Genomic DNA, 18,701 nt, shown 5'->3' with positions numbered 1-18,701 from the left:
TGCGTCTTCAATGTGAGAGTAGTTGGGCTTTACTTATAAACTACTCGGTTGTGTTCTGTCAGATTGATGTATGATTTTTAGTCTTAGACAAGCCACGTGTTTAGATTACATGAAGCAAAGGATGATTACTCATACTAATTGCGTTATTTTAAATTTAAAAAAAAAACAAATACATACTCTTATACGGTTATGGGAGTACTTATATAACCGCATATGGTCTATAATAACGTTACAAACCCTAAAGCTTAACACCACTGGATCAAACAAAAGAAGATACAATGAAGGCAAAGATGGCAAAACCAAGTTCTTGAAGAAGAGCCATTGAAGGCTTCAAAGATGCCGCATTATTTGGAGAAGGATCAGTTGCTTCGACGGCGGGAACTGAAGGAGATGGGAAAGCAGCAGCAGCAGGAGTTGGAGCCAAAGCAGGAGAGTAAAGTACATTGATGTCAACCTTTTGTCCTGCTTGGCAATGACCAGCGACACCGCAGAAGAAAAGGTGGTGGCCGCGCGTCTTGATAGTAATGGAATCGTTGCCGGTAGTGTACGTGGCCAGTGGTGCCGTTGCATTGCATGTCTTGTACATGGCATGTGTTACTCTCATCACATTGTGATACTGTGCATTGTACTCGAACACTCCAAAAAAAGAAAACATCCATATTGAAATTAGTAGATATCACGTAACATAACCGGATAAAAAGATGAACTACATTAATACTTTCTCTTTTATTTTCAAAAATTATCGCACATTCTTTTCTTTTTTTTTAGCAGGCAAAAGCTTAAAAGTCAAAAGGAAACAAACCAAAGCGATGAATAGGGGGATCGCAACCACTATCTAACCAAACCTATAAATCTGGTAAAAAACAATTGGGAACGCTGTCGGAAAAACCCCCGATTGCGGCCCATTTGGCTAGACTATCTGCCTAAGCATTCCGACGTCTGTTAACTTTTGCAATAGACCAACTCCGAACCCCAATCAACTTGCCTCTAATCTCATCAATCAAATTCTCAATCTCTCAAAACGAAACCAACTCAGGTTTGGAGATTGCATTAACAACTAATAAAGCATCACAAAACGAAACCAACTCAGAAGGAAATTATCGCACCTAACACTCACAATCCTATTTAAACAAACGAGAAAACCTTAAAATCGAAAAAATAAATGTCAAAAACAATAAAATTGAGTTGGAAAATGACAAAGAGCCCAACTTTTTCATGACCCAAAGAGCCCAAATCTATGTGGCTCTTAATTGACACTGCCATGTCATATGTCAAGCTGGAAATTGTTTTAATTTCAAAATTTTAATGGATTTCAAACACATAAGGCAGATACATAGATTATCTATGACATATTAGGCATTCGAGTCTTTTCTAACACATCGCGAACCAGTAGCTCGAACTTCGGGAGTTTGTCTTGCAGATCCGTATTGTTCTCTCTCACTTTCGTCAAATATCAGTATCACAGCGCCGGACTTGGAAGACACAGCAGCGGCGCATGTCAAGTAAGACGATCTGAGAAACCAAATCGACCCCGTGAGATCTACTTTGAGAGAAGGAGAACGACATCTTCGTGAAATATCAGTATCGCACCGGGCTTGGAACATGGAGAGGTTGGGTATTTCGTATGTTGTTTTATATTTTCGAATGGAATGCTAGATATATGAATTTATTGGGTTTTGTTGAGGAAGATAAACTCACTGGGAAAGATTGAAATGAACGATATGTGTGAGCCAGTTTGTTGTGTTCTGTACTGTTATTGCTGTTTAATTTCTTTACGAAAAAATGACTCAAGTATCTGATGAAATTTAATATTCCATTGTTTATATCGATGGCATTTATTATTCCATTTTTTTTACTTGTGGAAGATATACATGGTAGTGATTATTCCATTGTGTTAATAATGTTTTTCATATGTTTCAGGGCCCAGAATTTGGAAGATAGTAAGTTCAGAGATCAAGAAGTTATTGGTCTAAACTGCCAGAGCCCTGAGGTTGATGCCAGTTGCTGGTGTGGAACAGAAAAAGACCTAAAAGTATTTATGCCTGCGCGTGGAATGTTGTTTGATCGTGAGGAGGAAATGTTTGAGTTCTACAAAAAATACGTTGAGGTAAATGGATTTCCTGTGAAGCGGAGAACATCAAACAAGGACAAAGACGGCTTGTGCAAATATGTGACTTTTACGTGTGCTAGAGCAGGTGTGTTTATCATAAATGGAAATGGAATATCTGAAATTTTTTTATGGTAGTAATCTAATCTCTCATTCATATGACAGTGTAATTTTACTTGTCTTGTCATTGATTAGGTTTGTTAATTAGTCGTGCCAAGAATATTATAAATCATCGTTCGAGCCAGAAGAGTGGATGTAAGGCTCGTTTAAGAGCTCGGTTATCTTGTGATGGTAAATGGGAGATTACTTCGTTTGAGGATTGTCACAATCATGTATTGAGTCCCAGCCAGTCAAGATTTTTTATATGCAATCGTGAAATCAACCCACATGTACAGAGACAACTAGAGATTAACGACATTGCTGGAATTAGGCCAAACAAGAGTCACAGTGCGCAAGTTATTGGAGCGGGTGGTCATGAAAATTTGACGTTCTTACAGAAAGATACACGAAATCTAATTGCTAAAGTGAGGCGTTTGCGGATGGGAGAAGGTGATGCGAAGGCATTGCAAAGTTATTTTGATAAGATGCAATCTAAGAATGAGGGTTTTTACTCTTTGATTGATTGGGACCAGGAAGGACGTATGAAAAGTGTTTTTTGGGCTGATCCACGTAGCCGAGCTGCATGTCATGAGTTTGGTGACGTTATTACTTTTGATACCACGTATTTAACAAATAAGTATGATATGCCGTTTGCCCCATTTGTGGGTGTGAATCATCATGGTCAATCGATTTTATTAGGATGTGGGTTACTGTCTAATGAAGACATTGATTCATTTATATGGTTGTTTAGAACTTGGTTGTCATGTATGCATGGGGTAGCTCCAAAAGGAATTGTCACGGACCAAGACAGGGCCATGAAGAGTGCAATTGAAATTGTTTTTCCTGGTATTAGGCATAGGTGGTGTTTGTGGCACATTTTGAAGAAGGTGCCTGAGAAGTTAGGGTCTTTAAAGGATTACAATCGTATAACTTATTTAATTGGTGATGCTGTTTTTGATTCTCAGAGTATAGAGCAGTTTGAAAGTTCTTGGAAATTGATGGTTGAGAGTTTTCGTTTGGAAGCAAATGTTTGGCTGTCATTATTATACGAGGATAGGGCTAGGTGGGTGCCAATATACTTGAAGAATTTTTTTTGGGCAGGTATGTAAGGAACTGACTATTTGTTTTTTTTTTTTTGTAGTACTGGATTCAATTGAATATTATTAATGGAATACTGGATTCCATTTAATATTACAAATGGAATACTAGATTCCATTCAATTTTTGAATGGAATACTTGATTCCATTCATTTATTCAATGTTATACTGGATGCCATTGATTTCTTTCCATAAATGGAATACTGGATTCAATTGATGTTCATAAATGGAATACTAGATTACAATCCATTCCATTTATAATCATTGATAGGTATGATAATACCTATTGTTTTTGGTAGAAATATCCCCCTCTTAAGCTTTCTTTTGATAAATAATGAGTGTATTTATGTGTTGATTTGTATTTTGATAGGTAGATTGCGGTTTGGATGAAAAGCGACGGAAAAAGGGCTGAATTGAAGAAAATGTCCACCGACCTTCATGTGTTCAAATAGCCATAACTTTCTGTCACATTATTGTAATCGAGCGCAACAAAAGGCATTGGAAACTAGACATCTCAAGCTTTCCGTAGAATCTAAAATCATGCAAATCGGAGGTCATCTGGAGAAGTTATGGTCATTTGAATCATATGCCTTGGGGTAACGCGCCTAGGCGTGGCACGCCTAGGCGCACAAATTGTGCACGCCCAGGATCACTTCTGCACGCCCAGTCCAGAGAGTTTGACTTGAATTTGAAGTTGTGCACGCCTAGGATTGCGCCTAGGCGTGCGCCTAGGCGTGTGCCTAGGCGTGGTGCGCCTAGGCGTGAAAACAACGCGCCTAGGCGCAAAAAGCAATTTTCTGGGATGTTTTAAGTCGCGATTTGTCCGAGCTGCGGGGACTTCTAGACTTCGAACAGATTTTCTGGAGAGCGAAACCAGAGGGGGAAGGTGATTCTTGGAGCTTGGAGGAGGAATTCTTCAACCCAACTTGGATTATCTCAATATTTGGGGTTTATTCATGCCACTCTCTTCTCTCTTTGTGTTTTTCTCTCATTATGTGTAACTAAACCTCTTTGCCAAGGCTAGGTTGAAGCCTTGGGTTTGATGACTTTGTTTATGACTTGATTTACATATATATGAGTTGATTTGGGTATAAATCTTGTGTTTCTATGTTTGATTGCAATTTCTTCATGCTTGTGGTGTTTGGCCAACACTTTAGGTTTTTGAATGAAATTGTTTGGAGAATTTGCTTAGACAATAATACGTCAAGTAGATTATGCTTCTTGAAACACTTGATTATGAATGTGTCTCCCTTTAATTAGGTGACAATTTGTATGAATTCTAATCTCCATAGAACTCCATGAATTCCTATGCATGTTTAGACCAATAAGATGGCTAGAATGTATTTAGGAATATCCGACCTAGACCAATAAGATGGCTAGTAATCGATTTTAGGGAGATTTGGCTTAAGTGCGCTAAAACCGACTTAGGTACGGATTCGTTATGCCCGAATTAGCAAATATGTGTGTGAATTTGTGTCATTGCAAGTCATTTCCCAAGGGGGATTCCAAAGCCTTGGTGTTCATCTCATATTCGTTAACTCATCTCATTTGCATTAGTTGCATCCTTATTCTAAGAAAATACCAAAAACACTTTGCTATTTGCTTGTTTTAGTTTAATTACCAAACCAAACAATCTTGAGTTGAACTTTACTTTTGATTGCATTGTCCATATATACATACAAATATACATTTGGATTAGACATAACACCGTCCCTGTGGATTCGACCCTTGCTCATCATTGTGCTGTAGTCGCCGACTAGTACACTTGCTAGTAAGGTTAATTTAGACCCAACAAGTTTATGGCGCCGTTGCCGGGGATGGTAGCTTACGTTTGATCCATTTTTATTATTTGTCCATAATTTTTTTTTTCTTTTCCTTTGTTTGTACATAATACTTGTACATAATATTTGTTAACTAATTTTGCTTTTGTTGGCATATGCTTCGAGATGGAATATCCTCCACCATGTGCTTATCAGGGAGCAGGTTTTTATGGGTCGAGCTTATATTTGCAAGGATATAATGCAAGGACAACTCCTCCAAACCATGCCCCATATCCACCATGCAACTCCTTCTCCAACACTTATAACTCTGGAAGGTGTGAACGACCTCAATTCCTATGGAACAACTACCAGCATCAATTTGTTCCTACACAAGCAGCACCACCACCATTGCTTGAGCAAGCACAAGACTCATCTCTACAAGACGTACTAAATGCATTGGTTACGAGTACCCAAAAGTTGAAAGCAAAAACTCAAGCTTGTAGAGAGGAGATGTGTCAATGGGCTTCACCACCACCGCTTGAGCAAAGACATGAGTCATCTTTGGATGACATACTCGATTCCTTAAATGAGAGTACCCAAACTTTAGAAGAGGCAACGCATAGGATGGTATCAAGCAAGAATCAACTTTACCAACCTATGATGAAAACAAGTGAGGGGGAATGTATATGTGAGACAACTCAAGCAGTTACATTAAGTAGTGGCAAAGAGTTGGAGCTTAGAGGAAAAGTTGAGTATAATTATGTGGATGAAGAGGAGTATGAGATAATGCTTCTCACTTCACTTTCGGAGATGGATCCACCAATGAAGGAGGGCATGGATTTAGAAGAATCAAAAAATTCTCCATCAGCTGCAGAATGTGAGATAGTTTCAATCGAACAAGAAATTAGTGGACCTACATGGGTTGAGCAAGATATAGAAGAGAAAGCTCTTGTCGATTTTGAAAAAAATTTGAAAGCTGAAGATTTGGAGAACAAGTATGATGATAAGGTGGAGGAAGAATGTGATAACTTTGTAGAGAGGCATGAGGATAACACACTCCACAATCAGGTGCTATCACCATTTGAAGCACAATTCATTGACTTTATTGGAGTTGAGGAGCCTAATGTAAATCTCAGTGCTTCCATAATGCAAATCCTGGAGGAAATTTTGCCAACAAAGAAAAAATGGAAGCTTCAACAAAGCATGGAGAGCTACATTGCAAGATCATTGAAGAAGCTTCCCCTCTACTCAAAATATCTCTTCCATTGGCATGGAAAACTACAATTTCAACCAAGAGGGCCAAAGGAATTTAGAGATAGAATCTTTTTGATGGGCACATCAAAGAAGGATATTTGTGCCCTATTTATTGAGCCACTGCAAAGTGGTGGATCTCGTCTAGCTGAAGACAAGAAGAGGGTGCATATAGACATTGAAGAATTGTGGCCAGGCCAGCACCTCAATCCACTCGATGCATGACTCCAACCCCCAGGTTGTATTGTTTCAACTTGTCCTCTTTTTAGTGCATTATTACATTGTTATGTTTTGCATTGAGGACAATGCATTCTTTAAAGTGTGGGGTGGTGGACTGCATATGGATTATCTTGTGCAAAATTTCACATGATTTTTGTAGTAGCTGAATTTAAAAAAAAAAAAAAAAAAAACAAAGAAATTGAAAATTTAAAAAAAAAAAAAAAAAATTTAGTGCTTGAATCTTGCATATTTATGGGAATTTTCTGTTGAATTGAGTGCTATATTGAAATGCAGCTAATCTTGGTTTGTGGAACCCATCATATCCTTCTATATGCTTGACATCTACTCTATTGCACAATCACCGTAATCACCTGCACGAGAATGTGTGCTTGTGGGGTATGACTTGGGTGAATAGATGTTGGATGTGGACTTTCTCTAAGATGATCTAGAACACCGTGTTAGTTATATTCTTGGCACTAGTTAATTACATGCATGTTAAAAAAAAAATGAAAAAAAATAAATTTGATGATGATTAAAAGCATGTTCCGCTCTTGTGATCTTGCCGAGTAACCGGGGCTCTTGTCTAACCAACTCGAGTTTCGCGTAAAAAGGTAAGACAATCTTGATGAACATACTAGGCTAGCTTAACTTCGAAGCCTTTTCAACTCGAGTGATTGATCCGAGGCGTGCTTTATCACATAATGCCCTAAACCAACTGGTTGGGAGTCATTGGTTGAGAACTCGTTACATGGGTTGACTAGAAAGCTTAAAGGAGTGAGCATTGCACGGGCCTAGTAAAAAAAATAATAAATAAATAAAATAAATAAATAAATAAAAATAATAAGAAAAAAGAAGAGAAGTATGTATATAAATAAAAGTGCCTTGGTATTACTACTTGACTGTTCTTGGAATTCTTGGAATGTGACTATGTTTGGCGCCTATGAACTCTTGGAAGCCAAATAATTATACATTTCTTCTTTGCACGCACTTAATGTAGACGAAGTGATTGAGTAGACGGATAATCTTCATTGAGTATATGTTTGGATGAAGTGTGGGGTCTCCACATCTTTTTGATTGCATGGCATTGATGTATATTGTTTCGATTCTAGTGATTTCCCTCCCATATGTTTGATTTGAGTTATCTTGAAACGTTTGTGGGTGTCGTTCTTGTAAGCCCTCAGGAGACAAAACTCCTCCACTAGGGACACCTAGGGGTTTAACGGCTTGTTGCATATGCTAAATGCAATCGCGATTCCTGCGTTAGTGAGTTAGGATGTTAGTTGGTAGATGTACTTTGTTTAGTTTTACTTGAGGACAAGTAAGGTTTAAGTGTGGGGTGTTTGATAGGTATGATAATACCTATTGTTTTTGGTAGAAATATCCCCCTCTTAAGCTTTCTTTTGATAAATAATGAGTGTATTTATGTGTTGATTTGTATTTTGATAGGTAGATTGCGGTTTGGATGAAAAGCGACGGAAAAAGGGCTGAATTGAAGAAAATGTCCACCGACCTTCATGTGTTCAAATAGCCATAACTTTCTGTCACATTATTGTAATCGAGCGCAACAAAAGGCATTGGAAACTAGACATCTCAAGCTTTCCGTAGAATCTAAAATCATGCAAATCGGAGGTCATCTGGAGAAGTTATGGTCATTTGAATCATATGCCTTGGGGTAACGCGCCTAGGCGTGGCACGCCTAGGCGCACAAATTGTGCACGCCCAGGATCACTTCTGCACGCCCAGTCCAGAGAGTTTGACTTGAATTTGAAGTTGTGCACGCCTAGGATTGCGCCTAGGCGTGCGCCTAGGCGTGTGCCTAGGCGTGGTGCGCCTAGGCGTGAAAACAACGCGCCTAGGCGCAAAAAGCAATTTTCTGGGATGTTTTAAGTCGCGATTTGTCCGAGCTGCGGGGACTTCTAGACTTCGAACAGATTTTCTGGAGAGCGAAACCAGAGGGGGAAGGTGATTCTTGGAGCTTGGAGGAGGAATTCTTCAACCCAACTTGGATTATCTCAATATTTGGGGTTTATTCATGCCACTCTCTTCTCTCTTTGTGTTTTTCTCTCATTATGTGTAACTAAACCTCTTTGCCAAGGCTAGGTTGAAGCCTTGGGTTTGATGACTTTGTTTATGACTTGATTTACATATATATGAGTTGATTTGGGTATAAATCTTGTGTTTCTATGTTTGATTGCAATTTCTTCATGCTTGTGGTGTTTGGCCAACACTTTAGGTTTTTGAATGAAATTGTTTGGAGAATTTGCTTAGACAATAATACGTCAAGTAGATTATGCTTCTTGAAACACTTGATTATGAATGTGTCTCCCTTTAATTAGGTGACAATTTGTATGAATTCTAATCTCCATAGAACTCCATGAATTCCTATGCATGTTTAGACCAATAAGATGGCTAGAATGTATTTAGGAATATCCGACCTAGACCAATAAGATGGCTAGTAATCGATTTTAGGGAGATTTGGCTTAAGTGCGCTAAAACCGACTTAGGTACGGATTCGTTATGCCCGAATTAGCAAATATGTGTGTGAATTTGTGTCATTGCAAGTCATTTCCCAAGGGGGATTCCAAAGCCTTGGTGTTCATCTCATATTCGTTAACTCATCTCATTTGCATTAGTTGCATCCTTATTCTAAGAAAATACCAAAAACACTTTGCTATTTGCTTGTTTTAGTTTAATTACCAAACCAAACAATCTTGAGTTGAACTTTACTTTTGATTGCATTGTCCATATATACATACAAATATACATTTGGATTAGACATAACACCGTCCCTGTGGATTCGACCCTTGCTCATCATTGTGCTGTAGTCGCCGACTAGTACACTTGCTAGTAAGGTTAATTTAGACCCAACAATCATCAATGGAATTCAGTATTCCATTGATATTGGGAGGTAATTTACTTTATATAACTCTTTGGATTGAATCTGGTATTTTTGATGACTTACATTAATTGTGTTTTTGCAGGTATGTCAACAACTCAAAGAAGTGAGAGTGTTAATGCATTTTTTGATGGTTATGTGAACTCCAAGACTACACTAAAACAGTTTGTTGAGCAGTATAATAATGCTCTGAGGGACAAGGTTGAAAAGGAAAGCCTTGCTGATTACAACTCTATTCACAGGCAGCTACAATGTGGAACTTCTTTAGATATGGAAAAACAGATTCTCAATTTGTATACTGAATCGAAGTTCAAGGAGTTCCAAATTGAGCTGTTTGGGATGATGTACTGTGGGATTATATTGGTTGAGAACAATGCGGAGTTCATAATGTTTCATGTTGAAGAAGATATTGTGTTTGGTGAGAAAGGTAGGAAGAAAATTGTGTTTAGTGTGTTTTTTGATGAAGTAACATGCTCGGTGAAGTGTAGTTGTTGCAACTATGAATTTAGAGGAATATTGTGCAGGCACGCAACCATTGTGTTGATCAGGAATCGTCGATATTTGGTTCCAGATCAGTACATATTTAGGCGATGGAGGAAAGATGTTAGGCGATGTCATTCTCGAGTCAAAATTAATTATGAGGGATGGATTATCACATCAGAGCAGCGCCGATATGATGAGTTGTGTAGATTGTTCACCTCCGTTGCAGACTTGGCAGCAATGAGTGAAGAAAAATACAAGTTATTAATTACCTTGATAGAGGATGCATCAAGCAAAATGACAACCAATGTGGGTAATCATGTGTTGCCTGGGCCAAGTGAAAATGATCCGCTAATTAGAAGGACGAAGGGACGTCCTCGTAGTTTGAGGAAGGAAAAGATATTTAAGAGGAAGCGTGTTGGCAATGCTCGAGATGAGGCTACATCATCAACCGCACCGACTTAAGGATTTGATTAATAGTATATTTTGTTATGTATGATCTGTTTAATTATATTGTTTGAATGATAATTTGTCGAACCAGTGGATTTATTGGTTATATTGTTTAAAGTTATCTATTTTTTTATTTTAATTCATAATTACATTGAACGAAACAATGGAATAATTGAAGTCGATTTTTTTACTACAGATGCACTAAGTGTCCCATCGAAAATATAAATGGAATAAATCAATTCCAAATGTTCTTTTAATGAAATTCTTAATTCCATTAAACAATGTAATGGAATAATTGAATTCCGTTTTATTGATAACATTTGCACAATGTGTCCTGTTGAAAATATCAATGGATTTGTTTAATTTCTAATGGAATTACTAATGCAACTCAAATAAACAATGGAACAGGGATTTACATAAGTAAATGTGATAATAATATAAAAGCTTAAATTTAATAAAACTTGGAGTAGCTAAAGTAAAAGTAATGTTAATAAAACATAGAACTAATGGCACTAAATTTCATTATGTGCCAACATTAAGGTGTACTTATGGATGTCTTCATTCCATGAATATGGTCCATCATTGAGGAATGTGTTCAGAATTGAAGATCTGAATCGAGCAATATCTTCAGGTGAGATCTCCCTTGGGATGGGGGTGTGGCTGAAGATGGAAGACATTACGTACATGACAATTATCCCACAGTCCACTCTGTTTGACAACAACAGACACAGATATCTAATTAAGAAAACATTTACAAAATGTAAGTGTAAGTAATTGTAAATATAAAGGATGTATAATGGAAATTATGATTATAATTTTATTTCTTACGATCCTGGTGGCTGTTGTGGCGTCTCCATTACTGTCATCGTCATAGACCCGGTTGGGTTGGGTTCAATTTCGCCATTCATTACTTCGTTGAAGTATTTTACCTGAAGCACATAGTAATCATTTAATTATTGAATATAGAAAACAATGTACTAACATATTCCATATGGAAAACAGTGTACTAACAAAATCAAGAGCATCTTGCAGGTAAGGGTCTCTGCCACTCTTAACCCTTGGCATTAATGAGTTGTAACGCCGCCAAATTCGATCCTTTTTGTCCAGCACAAGCAGAGTCCAATGATTTGCTTCATCATGGTCTCCCTTTGAATGGAGAGGGAAATGGAGGTATCTGTAATCTCTATGCACATTTTTTATCTTGGATGTAAGAAGTTCTTTGATAACTTCCTCCTTTCCCAGTCTTATGTAAGCCTATCAATATAGATATATATATAAACTGTAAAACACTTATGTTGGCAAAATAAGCAAAGTACTATGTGTTATTACCAGGCAGGAGCTTGTGAAAGCAAATGATCTTCCCATCCTACTGATTATAGATTCTCCTTTGTCTTGTTGCATCCTTGACAGAATCTCTGCATATGCATCAATAACCTGATATGAAAAATAGATGAAAAAATTGTTAGATTGTTGTCATTTATATTTGAATTAAAAGGATTGGTAATGACATATAATTAGTTACAGTGTTGGTTGCCATGCCCGTGCCAGCCAAAGCTACTGCATCATTGTAGTTAACAGCAATATTACCAGACCAAATGAATGTGCTGTACAGAAACAAATAGACAAATGGAATTTTGTTATCCCACTAATAATAGTAATGGAATAATCATGTTTCACTTTTACAAGTAATGGAATTGAGTATTTCCAAATATGAATATTGCACAATAGAATTAGTGGCAGGGAACAAACTTACCCGTTGCTTCCAATAGTAGAAATTTTGACCAATTTTTCCCAGTCCTCATCATTGATGTATTTACGAGTAAATGACTTTGACGGGAGTGGCGTTGTCTTCTGCACTTTTTCAAGCATTTGCAAAGTTTCGATATCGATTGGTTCCTTTCCTTTACTGGGGACAACTCTCATCTTTTTCTGCTTCTTGTTTTTCAAATCATACTCGAAATCATCATCTAATTTTTCTGACCTTTTCCTTTGCCTCACACGTTTGATCATCGAACGTGTATGTTGTGTTGTTCCTCTTCCTCTTCCTCTTCCCCTTGCTCTTCCTCTTCCTCTGCTACTTGTTATTCCTATTGGGGTTGTGGAATCCTTTACTAAAGCATCATCAGATTTTTCTTCAAGCTTTTGAATTTGATCCTCTCTTGACTCTGTAAGGAGTTGCAACTCAGCTGCAAGTATACTTGTTTCCTTTTCCTTTTGAACGCATTCTTCAGTCAAGATCTGAAGTTTAAGAGTAAGAGCAGCATTCTCGAGATCTTTTTCAACCAATGCAGCTTTGAGTTTCTCAATTTCAGGTTGAACAACTTCATTATCTCCAGATTTTGTCTGTTCATGTTGCAATTCAAGTCTCAAACTCTGAAGCTCAATACATGCCAATGATTTCTCCCTCTCTGACTGAATGTTTTCATCTGTGAGGGTTTTTAGATCAACAATTAATTGGTCTCTATCACGATTTGCTTTTTCAAATGCAAATTTCATATCTGTGTATTCTTGACGTTCCAAGTTGCGTTCATTCTGAAGGTATTCAATTTGCTTAAGTGCTTCATCGAGTGCTTTTTTTGTGCTGTCAATATCCTCCAAATATCCTCCAATGGCAGTATTTGTGTCTGGAAAGTCTAATGATAGTTGTTCACGTAGTTCTTGTGTATTCTCTGGTGTTTTATAATGTTTCCCATCATGACAACACCCTTCATCATAGTGTAGTTCTTCATTGTCTTTGCTCAAGTCCACAGCGTCTTCATGATATGTGTCCTCAGCATCTCGGTCGTTATCATCCTTATCTTCCTTATCATGTTCTTCCTCTGCCCCATCATGATCATCAGATTCTTTGCCTTTGCCATCATCATTATTGGATTTGTTCTCATCACCAGTTTCTTCACGAACATCAGATTTTACTTCATCTCTTTCATTGGATTTGTTATCATCACCAGTTTCTTCACTATTTGATTCTTGACCAACAATATCGTCACCATGTCCTGCATTTGAGCTAGAGGCACTTGGAACTGATGATATGTTTGGTGTAGAATTAGGGTTGCTATTGTCTTGCAACTGCTGATTTCCTTCATTTGCATCAATGAATTGTTTTTCTTCGTCAGTTGGTTGTAAGTCATCTTCAACAACCTACAAATATTTGTTATTACAGTTTAAAATAGATGAAGGGAGTATGATACATATGTTATTCCACTTTATGTTTAAGTTGAATATGATAATCCATTAATAACACAAATGGAATTCGTGTTACATGTAATTCCACTTACTGTATTAGTGGAATATTATATTTCACTTTGTGTAAAAATGGATTAAAGTATTCCACTAATAAACAAATGGTATATGATTTAAAAGAGCAAACCTGTGACTTTTTAAGCTTTTGTAAGTACAGAAGTTTGAACTCGACTGCACTTTTTGGGCATGATTTGGTGTCCCACTTTAAAAACCTTGGGAAGATTTCTGCATCAATTGGGCTGAAGACATTGGTGTGTTCGAAAAACCAGTACTGCAAAAGGCAAATAAAACTTGTTATTCAATTACCAAAAGATATTAAATGAAAATACAATGGAAATGATATTCATTATACTATATACTATTACCGTTATCACGGTGACACAACCTGTAACCTTCCCAGGGTTCAACTTAAATTTCTTGATTGATTCAATCAAGTTACTTGCTATTGCCCTGGACCAATTGTAGGTGTTCATTTCTTCAATGTTATCCACATATTGAATAAAAGACCATGGAAGTGTATCGCCTTTGGTAGAGAAAAACAAAGATTCACAAATGTATAAAGTAAGCAGTCTTGCTACGTCGGATGCGTCATTTTCTGTATTGCCTGGAATTGCTGCTGTCAATGCTTCTTTAATGTTTCTTGATCGCAGAATACTCACATTTGTGAATCTCCTATTCACAAATTCTAAATTTGAAGGTTTTGACTGCCTTGTCAAACTCATTAGTTGCTTGCCTGATGACACACCAAAAATGAGTGTGATATCATTATCTGTAAGGCTAACCTTTTTGTTTCCCAGGATGAAAGCTCCTTTAGTAACATCATATGTCTTGATTATTTCACAAATAATCTGATCAGGCTTCCTGAGCTTGACGTTTGTGTCTTTGCCAATCCACTGCTTAAAGATATTCCAAAATGGAGTTTTCTGCAGCATTTCAATATGTTTCGGTGTTAAGGTCAAGCTTTTAACTAGCTTCCATATCCCTTCCAGTGTGGACTTGTACTGAAGGGGATAAACTTTCTTATCTTCAGTGTTTTTACTGCTTGTTGTGACTGGTTTTGCTTCCACTTTATTATCAATAACTTTTGTTTTTATCGACCCTTTCCCTCGAGATTTCACAGCTCTTTCTTTAGTCCTTTTTGTCATCACTCCTGAAATAACAAGTGTAATAAACCCAATAAAAAGAAGGAAGCTAGACAAATTCAGTTAATGAAGTAATGGACTGCATATAGATAAGTAATGGATTTCAGCTACAGGACTAATGGATTTCAGTTATTCCATTAGTATTCACATTGGAATATACAAAAAACAACTTAAAGAACTCATGGATTTCGAATATCATATAGAGAACTAATGGATTTCAGTTACTCAATTCTTCATAATACTATAATCTAGACAAATGCATGTAAATAACTAAATTATTGCAGATAGAGAACTAATAGATTTCAGTTATTCCATTAGTAATAAGTATGGAACATCATATGTTTTGTAAAGATATTATGGATTTCATATATAGAACTAATGGATTTTAGTTATTCCATTGGTATTGGATTTCAGTTGTATAACAATGGATTTAAAATCCATAATATCTTATTACTAATGGAATAACTAAAATCCATTACAAAGAAAAAACAAATTACCAGTTACATTGGTAATAATAATGGAAAAAGACTAATGCATTTCAGGCATTTCAGTTGTATAACAATGGATTTAAAATCCATAATATCTTATTACTAATGGAATAACTAAAATCCATTACAAAGAAAAAACAAATTACCAGTTACATTGGTAATAATAATGGAAAAAGACTAATGCATTTCAGGCATACATGAAGGAATTTCAATTATTCAACAAAAAACAGTGGAATAAACAATTTCATTGTTAATATTAGTGGAAGCTAAACATAAAACTCGTCAAGATCTAATAGATTTTAGTGTGAGAACATTATGCATGCGATATTCAATGCCTTTTTCTAATGATTTATGAAGGTAGACAAATAACCCAAAGATTTATTCGATTGCAGAGTAAGAAATAGAACAATGGAGTCATACCTAGACAGGTGAAAGCCGAGTTGATGAGAGACGAAACAGAGAACAGTGAAAGTCGATTTGATGAGAGAAGAAACAACGACGAGCCAGACACCGGTGAAAGCCGACTTCCTGAGAGACGAAACGGAGATGAACTATAGACCAGTGGAACAACAAGCCGACTCCGTGAGAGACCAAAAAAAGTCGAACCAGATGAGAGCGGAACGAGAGTGGGACGAGAGACGTTGAGGAAACGTATAGAGGAAGTCAGTTTTCGAAAACTGGTCCATATCCCACTTCTTTTGATTTTTCTCTCTCATATCATCCCAATCACCATCCCAGTCAGCATGCCACCTGTATTTGGGTTGTTTTGGGCTTCTAAAATTTGGGCTACCTAGCATCACTCAATTGAGTTAGGTCCACAAATCAATTTTACTAGTAATCCAGAACGAGATATAATTGACGGAACGCGATTCGAATTTCTAAATACAATGATACAAAAGAAATAAATAATTCTTAAAATGACAAAAAAAGAAAAAAAAAATTAATTTGGAGATCTAAAGGATGGAATTTGGCCAAAAAGTGGCAAAATCAATAGAGCATTACATTAGTCCAATGCTAATCCATATTTTGAGTTAATCAGTCAAATTTCACGCAATTTTACTTTTCGAGTAGTCCAGAAGGTGCATAAACCTTTCCGAAACATATTTGATGTAGATTATAAATCTTGAAAATGTCAACATAGTGGTAATCTTGGAATTCAGGGCAATTACCCTAAATAAAGGACAAATGAGAAGGAACCCAACTTTATAAATTGACTTTGGTGATAAGGTAATGTGACTGGCGACACATTTTCTTTTGTCTCAACTCCTAAGCGAAAGGTCGCACCATTCAAAGCGTGGAACAAACAGCATCAGTGAGGACAAGAAGACATTCAATGGTACTGTCCCACAAGAGTTGTTTGTACTTTTGTAGGTCCCTTATTATGACACCTAAGCTTTGGAGGCCAACCACGTGTACAAGTGGTTTGTCCATGTGTCACCCATCCTTTACTCATGACTTCATGAGGCATTGAGGCTTATCTGAAACATCCAATTCTGATCCCAATGCATTAGATTTATAATTCCAAATCGACGTATTTTATAAGAAAAGTCCACCAAATCAAGAAAGGTTTTTACTGGACTTGAGTATCGTTAAATGAAACAATTTGGAGAAACAAAATCATACGGGTCAGGTTAAATTTATTCACAATGAATCGGTAAATTCAAAATAAAAAAAATTCATTCATTTAAGTGGATTGAGATTTTTGATATGGTATCCGAACAATGTCACGATCCTGTTTTACGGGTCTCTACATATTCATTTATTGCGTTTGTCATAACCCAATTTACAAGTGTTGGGTAGTGTTAAACTTGTAATCTCATATCGCTTGGAGAGGATGGGCCTATGCTTATCAACTTGTTGGAATAAAAGAAATCAATACATGCTTTTTTGTTGTGATAAGAAAATCAATAAATACTTTTTCGAGACCTAAGTAACGTTAAGCAAGATGGTTCATATAAACAAAGTTGTGCGCAGACTCAATGTATCCACAATGAACCAATAAACTCAAATCCAAAGCGAAACCCATATCCAAATCGAAAGCGGAAAATATTTGTTGGGAGTGACTCAGATTTCTAATACGATCATCAAATCAAAAGAACAAATGAATCCCTAAAGCCATAAATATAAACAAAAGGAAAAAAAAAAACACACACACACACACAATCACAATGGTTTCTTCCTCATGATCAACAGATGATGTGAATGGACTAAAATTGCCAGTCAAGTGAAAGAAGGAACTTACGGATAACATCACCAATTTCGAAGGTTTTGGTAGATGACCACTGCTTGTAATCGACATTTCCAATGGTGGTCCAACCAGCAGAGTCTCCAACCTTATACACTGCAGCATAAGACAATTCCAGTACCACTGCCATTACCAACAGCAGAGCCAATAAGGCCCTTGGTGCCAAAGCCATAGCAGGGGAAAAAAACAGAGGACTCTGTTTGAAGCAGAGTTTGGGTTGTGAAAGCTGGAGGGACTTTTCAGTCTTGAGCTTTTATAAAGCTTTTGGACTGACCCGGCTTGGTGGTTGTTTTTGGTCGTTGAGGATTCATAAATCAAGGGAAAACTTTCAATTTGGTCCCCCTAACTTTTTAATATATTATAACAGGGCCTTTTTGTTTGGGAAAATGACAATTGTGGACCCAATAAAAGGCTTGTTTTCATTTTTCTTTATTGGAAAATTATCAATATTTAAGCAACCAAAAAAAAAGTGTCACCGTTTTAGACTTATATAATTCCACATCATCTGGAGAACAGCAAGTGAGGTGTTTATAAGACAAGGTCTAGCTTCTCTCAATCAATAAAATATATTTTGAAGGCTCAAGTAATGCGATTTATAAAAAAAAAAGAAAGAAACAAATGCGTGCTAATTCGATTTATCCACGATAAACCCAAAACGGATAATATTTTGTTTGTTTGAGTGGAATGAGATTTTGATAAACCGTGTAAGCATAGGGAGATATTAATAATGAAGAATTTGGTAGTTGCATCCTACGGCCAACCTGGTTGTGTTGTTCCATCATGATTCATGATTCATGTTTATGGGGGTTTGGTTGAAAAACTTGTAAGGAAATATTGTAGGGTTTGCTTGTAAGTGGTGGTATAGCACTGGCCGATGCATGTTGCTTTCTATAGTAGAAAGTGTGGTGTTGCATCAACTGTTTCTTATAGCACTAATACAAGCAAACCCATTCGGGATTTTCATGAATTTTCAATTGACATGACAACTTCTCTGTTTTCTTAACCTGTAATGAGGGACAACTCTATCACTCACACTAGCAATTTAGTTAAGCAGATCAATGGAAATGGTTGGTTTAGTGGATACGTAGTCACATGTTTTGTTGGTGAACAAAGTTGGTCGGGTTCATGCTTTGTAGCAAACAATGATACAGAGCTGCATCCTTCATGTTTGTTTAAAGATAGCTCGCTAGACTTAGGGGTGGCAAAATATCGTTCGATCCGGATAAT

The 18,701-nt window shown here is 36.8% G+C and overlaps 1 protein-coding gene across 1 annotated transcript; it reads right to left on the bottom strand.

Annotated features, from left to right (window-relative positions):
• Positions 1-105: 105 nt before the first annotated feature.
• On the bottom strand, positions 106-17,733 carry LOC120003075 (mavicyanin-like). The gene is made up of 2 exons (XM_038851979.1): positions 17,472-17,733; positions 106-636 (listed from the first exon to the last, which is right to left on the bottom strand). Exons 1-2 carry the CDS (start codon positions 17,644-17,646, stop codon positions 260-262), a joined length of 552 nt encoding a protein of 183 aa, XP_038707907.1. The 5' UTR covers positions 17,647-17,733; the 3' UTR covers positions 106-259.
• Between the last annotated feature and the right edge of the window lie 968 nt (positions 17,734-18,701).

This window comes from Tripterygium wilfordii, chromosome 1 (assembly GCF_013401445.1).
Source record: "Tripterygium wilfordii isolate XIE 37 chromosome 1, ASM1340144v1, whole genome shotgun sequence".
Classification (NCBI taxonomy): Eukaryota; Viridiplantae; Streptophyta; class Magnoliopsida; order Celastrales; family Celastraceae; genus Tripterygium; species Tripterygium wilfordii.
The sequence above is the reverse complement of the archived record's forward strand: the minus strand, read 5'-3'. Positions and strand labels throughout refer to the sequence as shown.

What these genes read in the sequence shown, in the direction of transcription:
- LOC120003075 (XM_038851979.1), bottom strand. Translation starts at nt 17,646, where the DNA reads ATGGCTTTGGCACCAAGGGCCTTATTGGCTCTGCTGTTGGTAATGGCA. An exon ending in CGAAATTGGTGATGTTATCC is followed by an intron (nt 637 to 17,471) that starts GTAAGTTCCTTC and finishes CTTTTTTTGGAG; the next exon opens with TGTTCGAGTACAATGCACAG.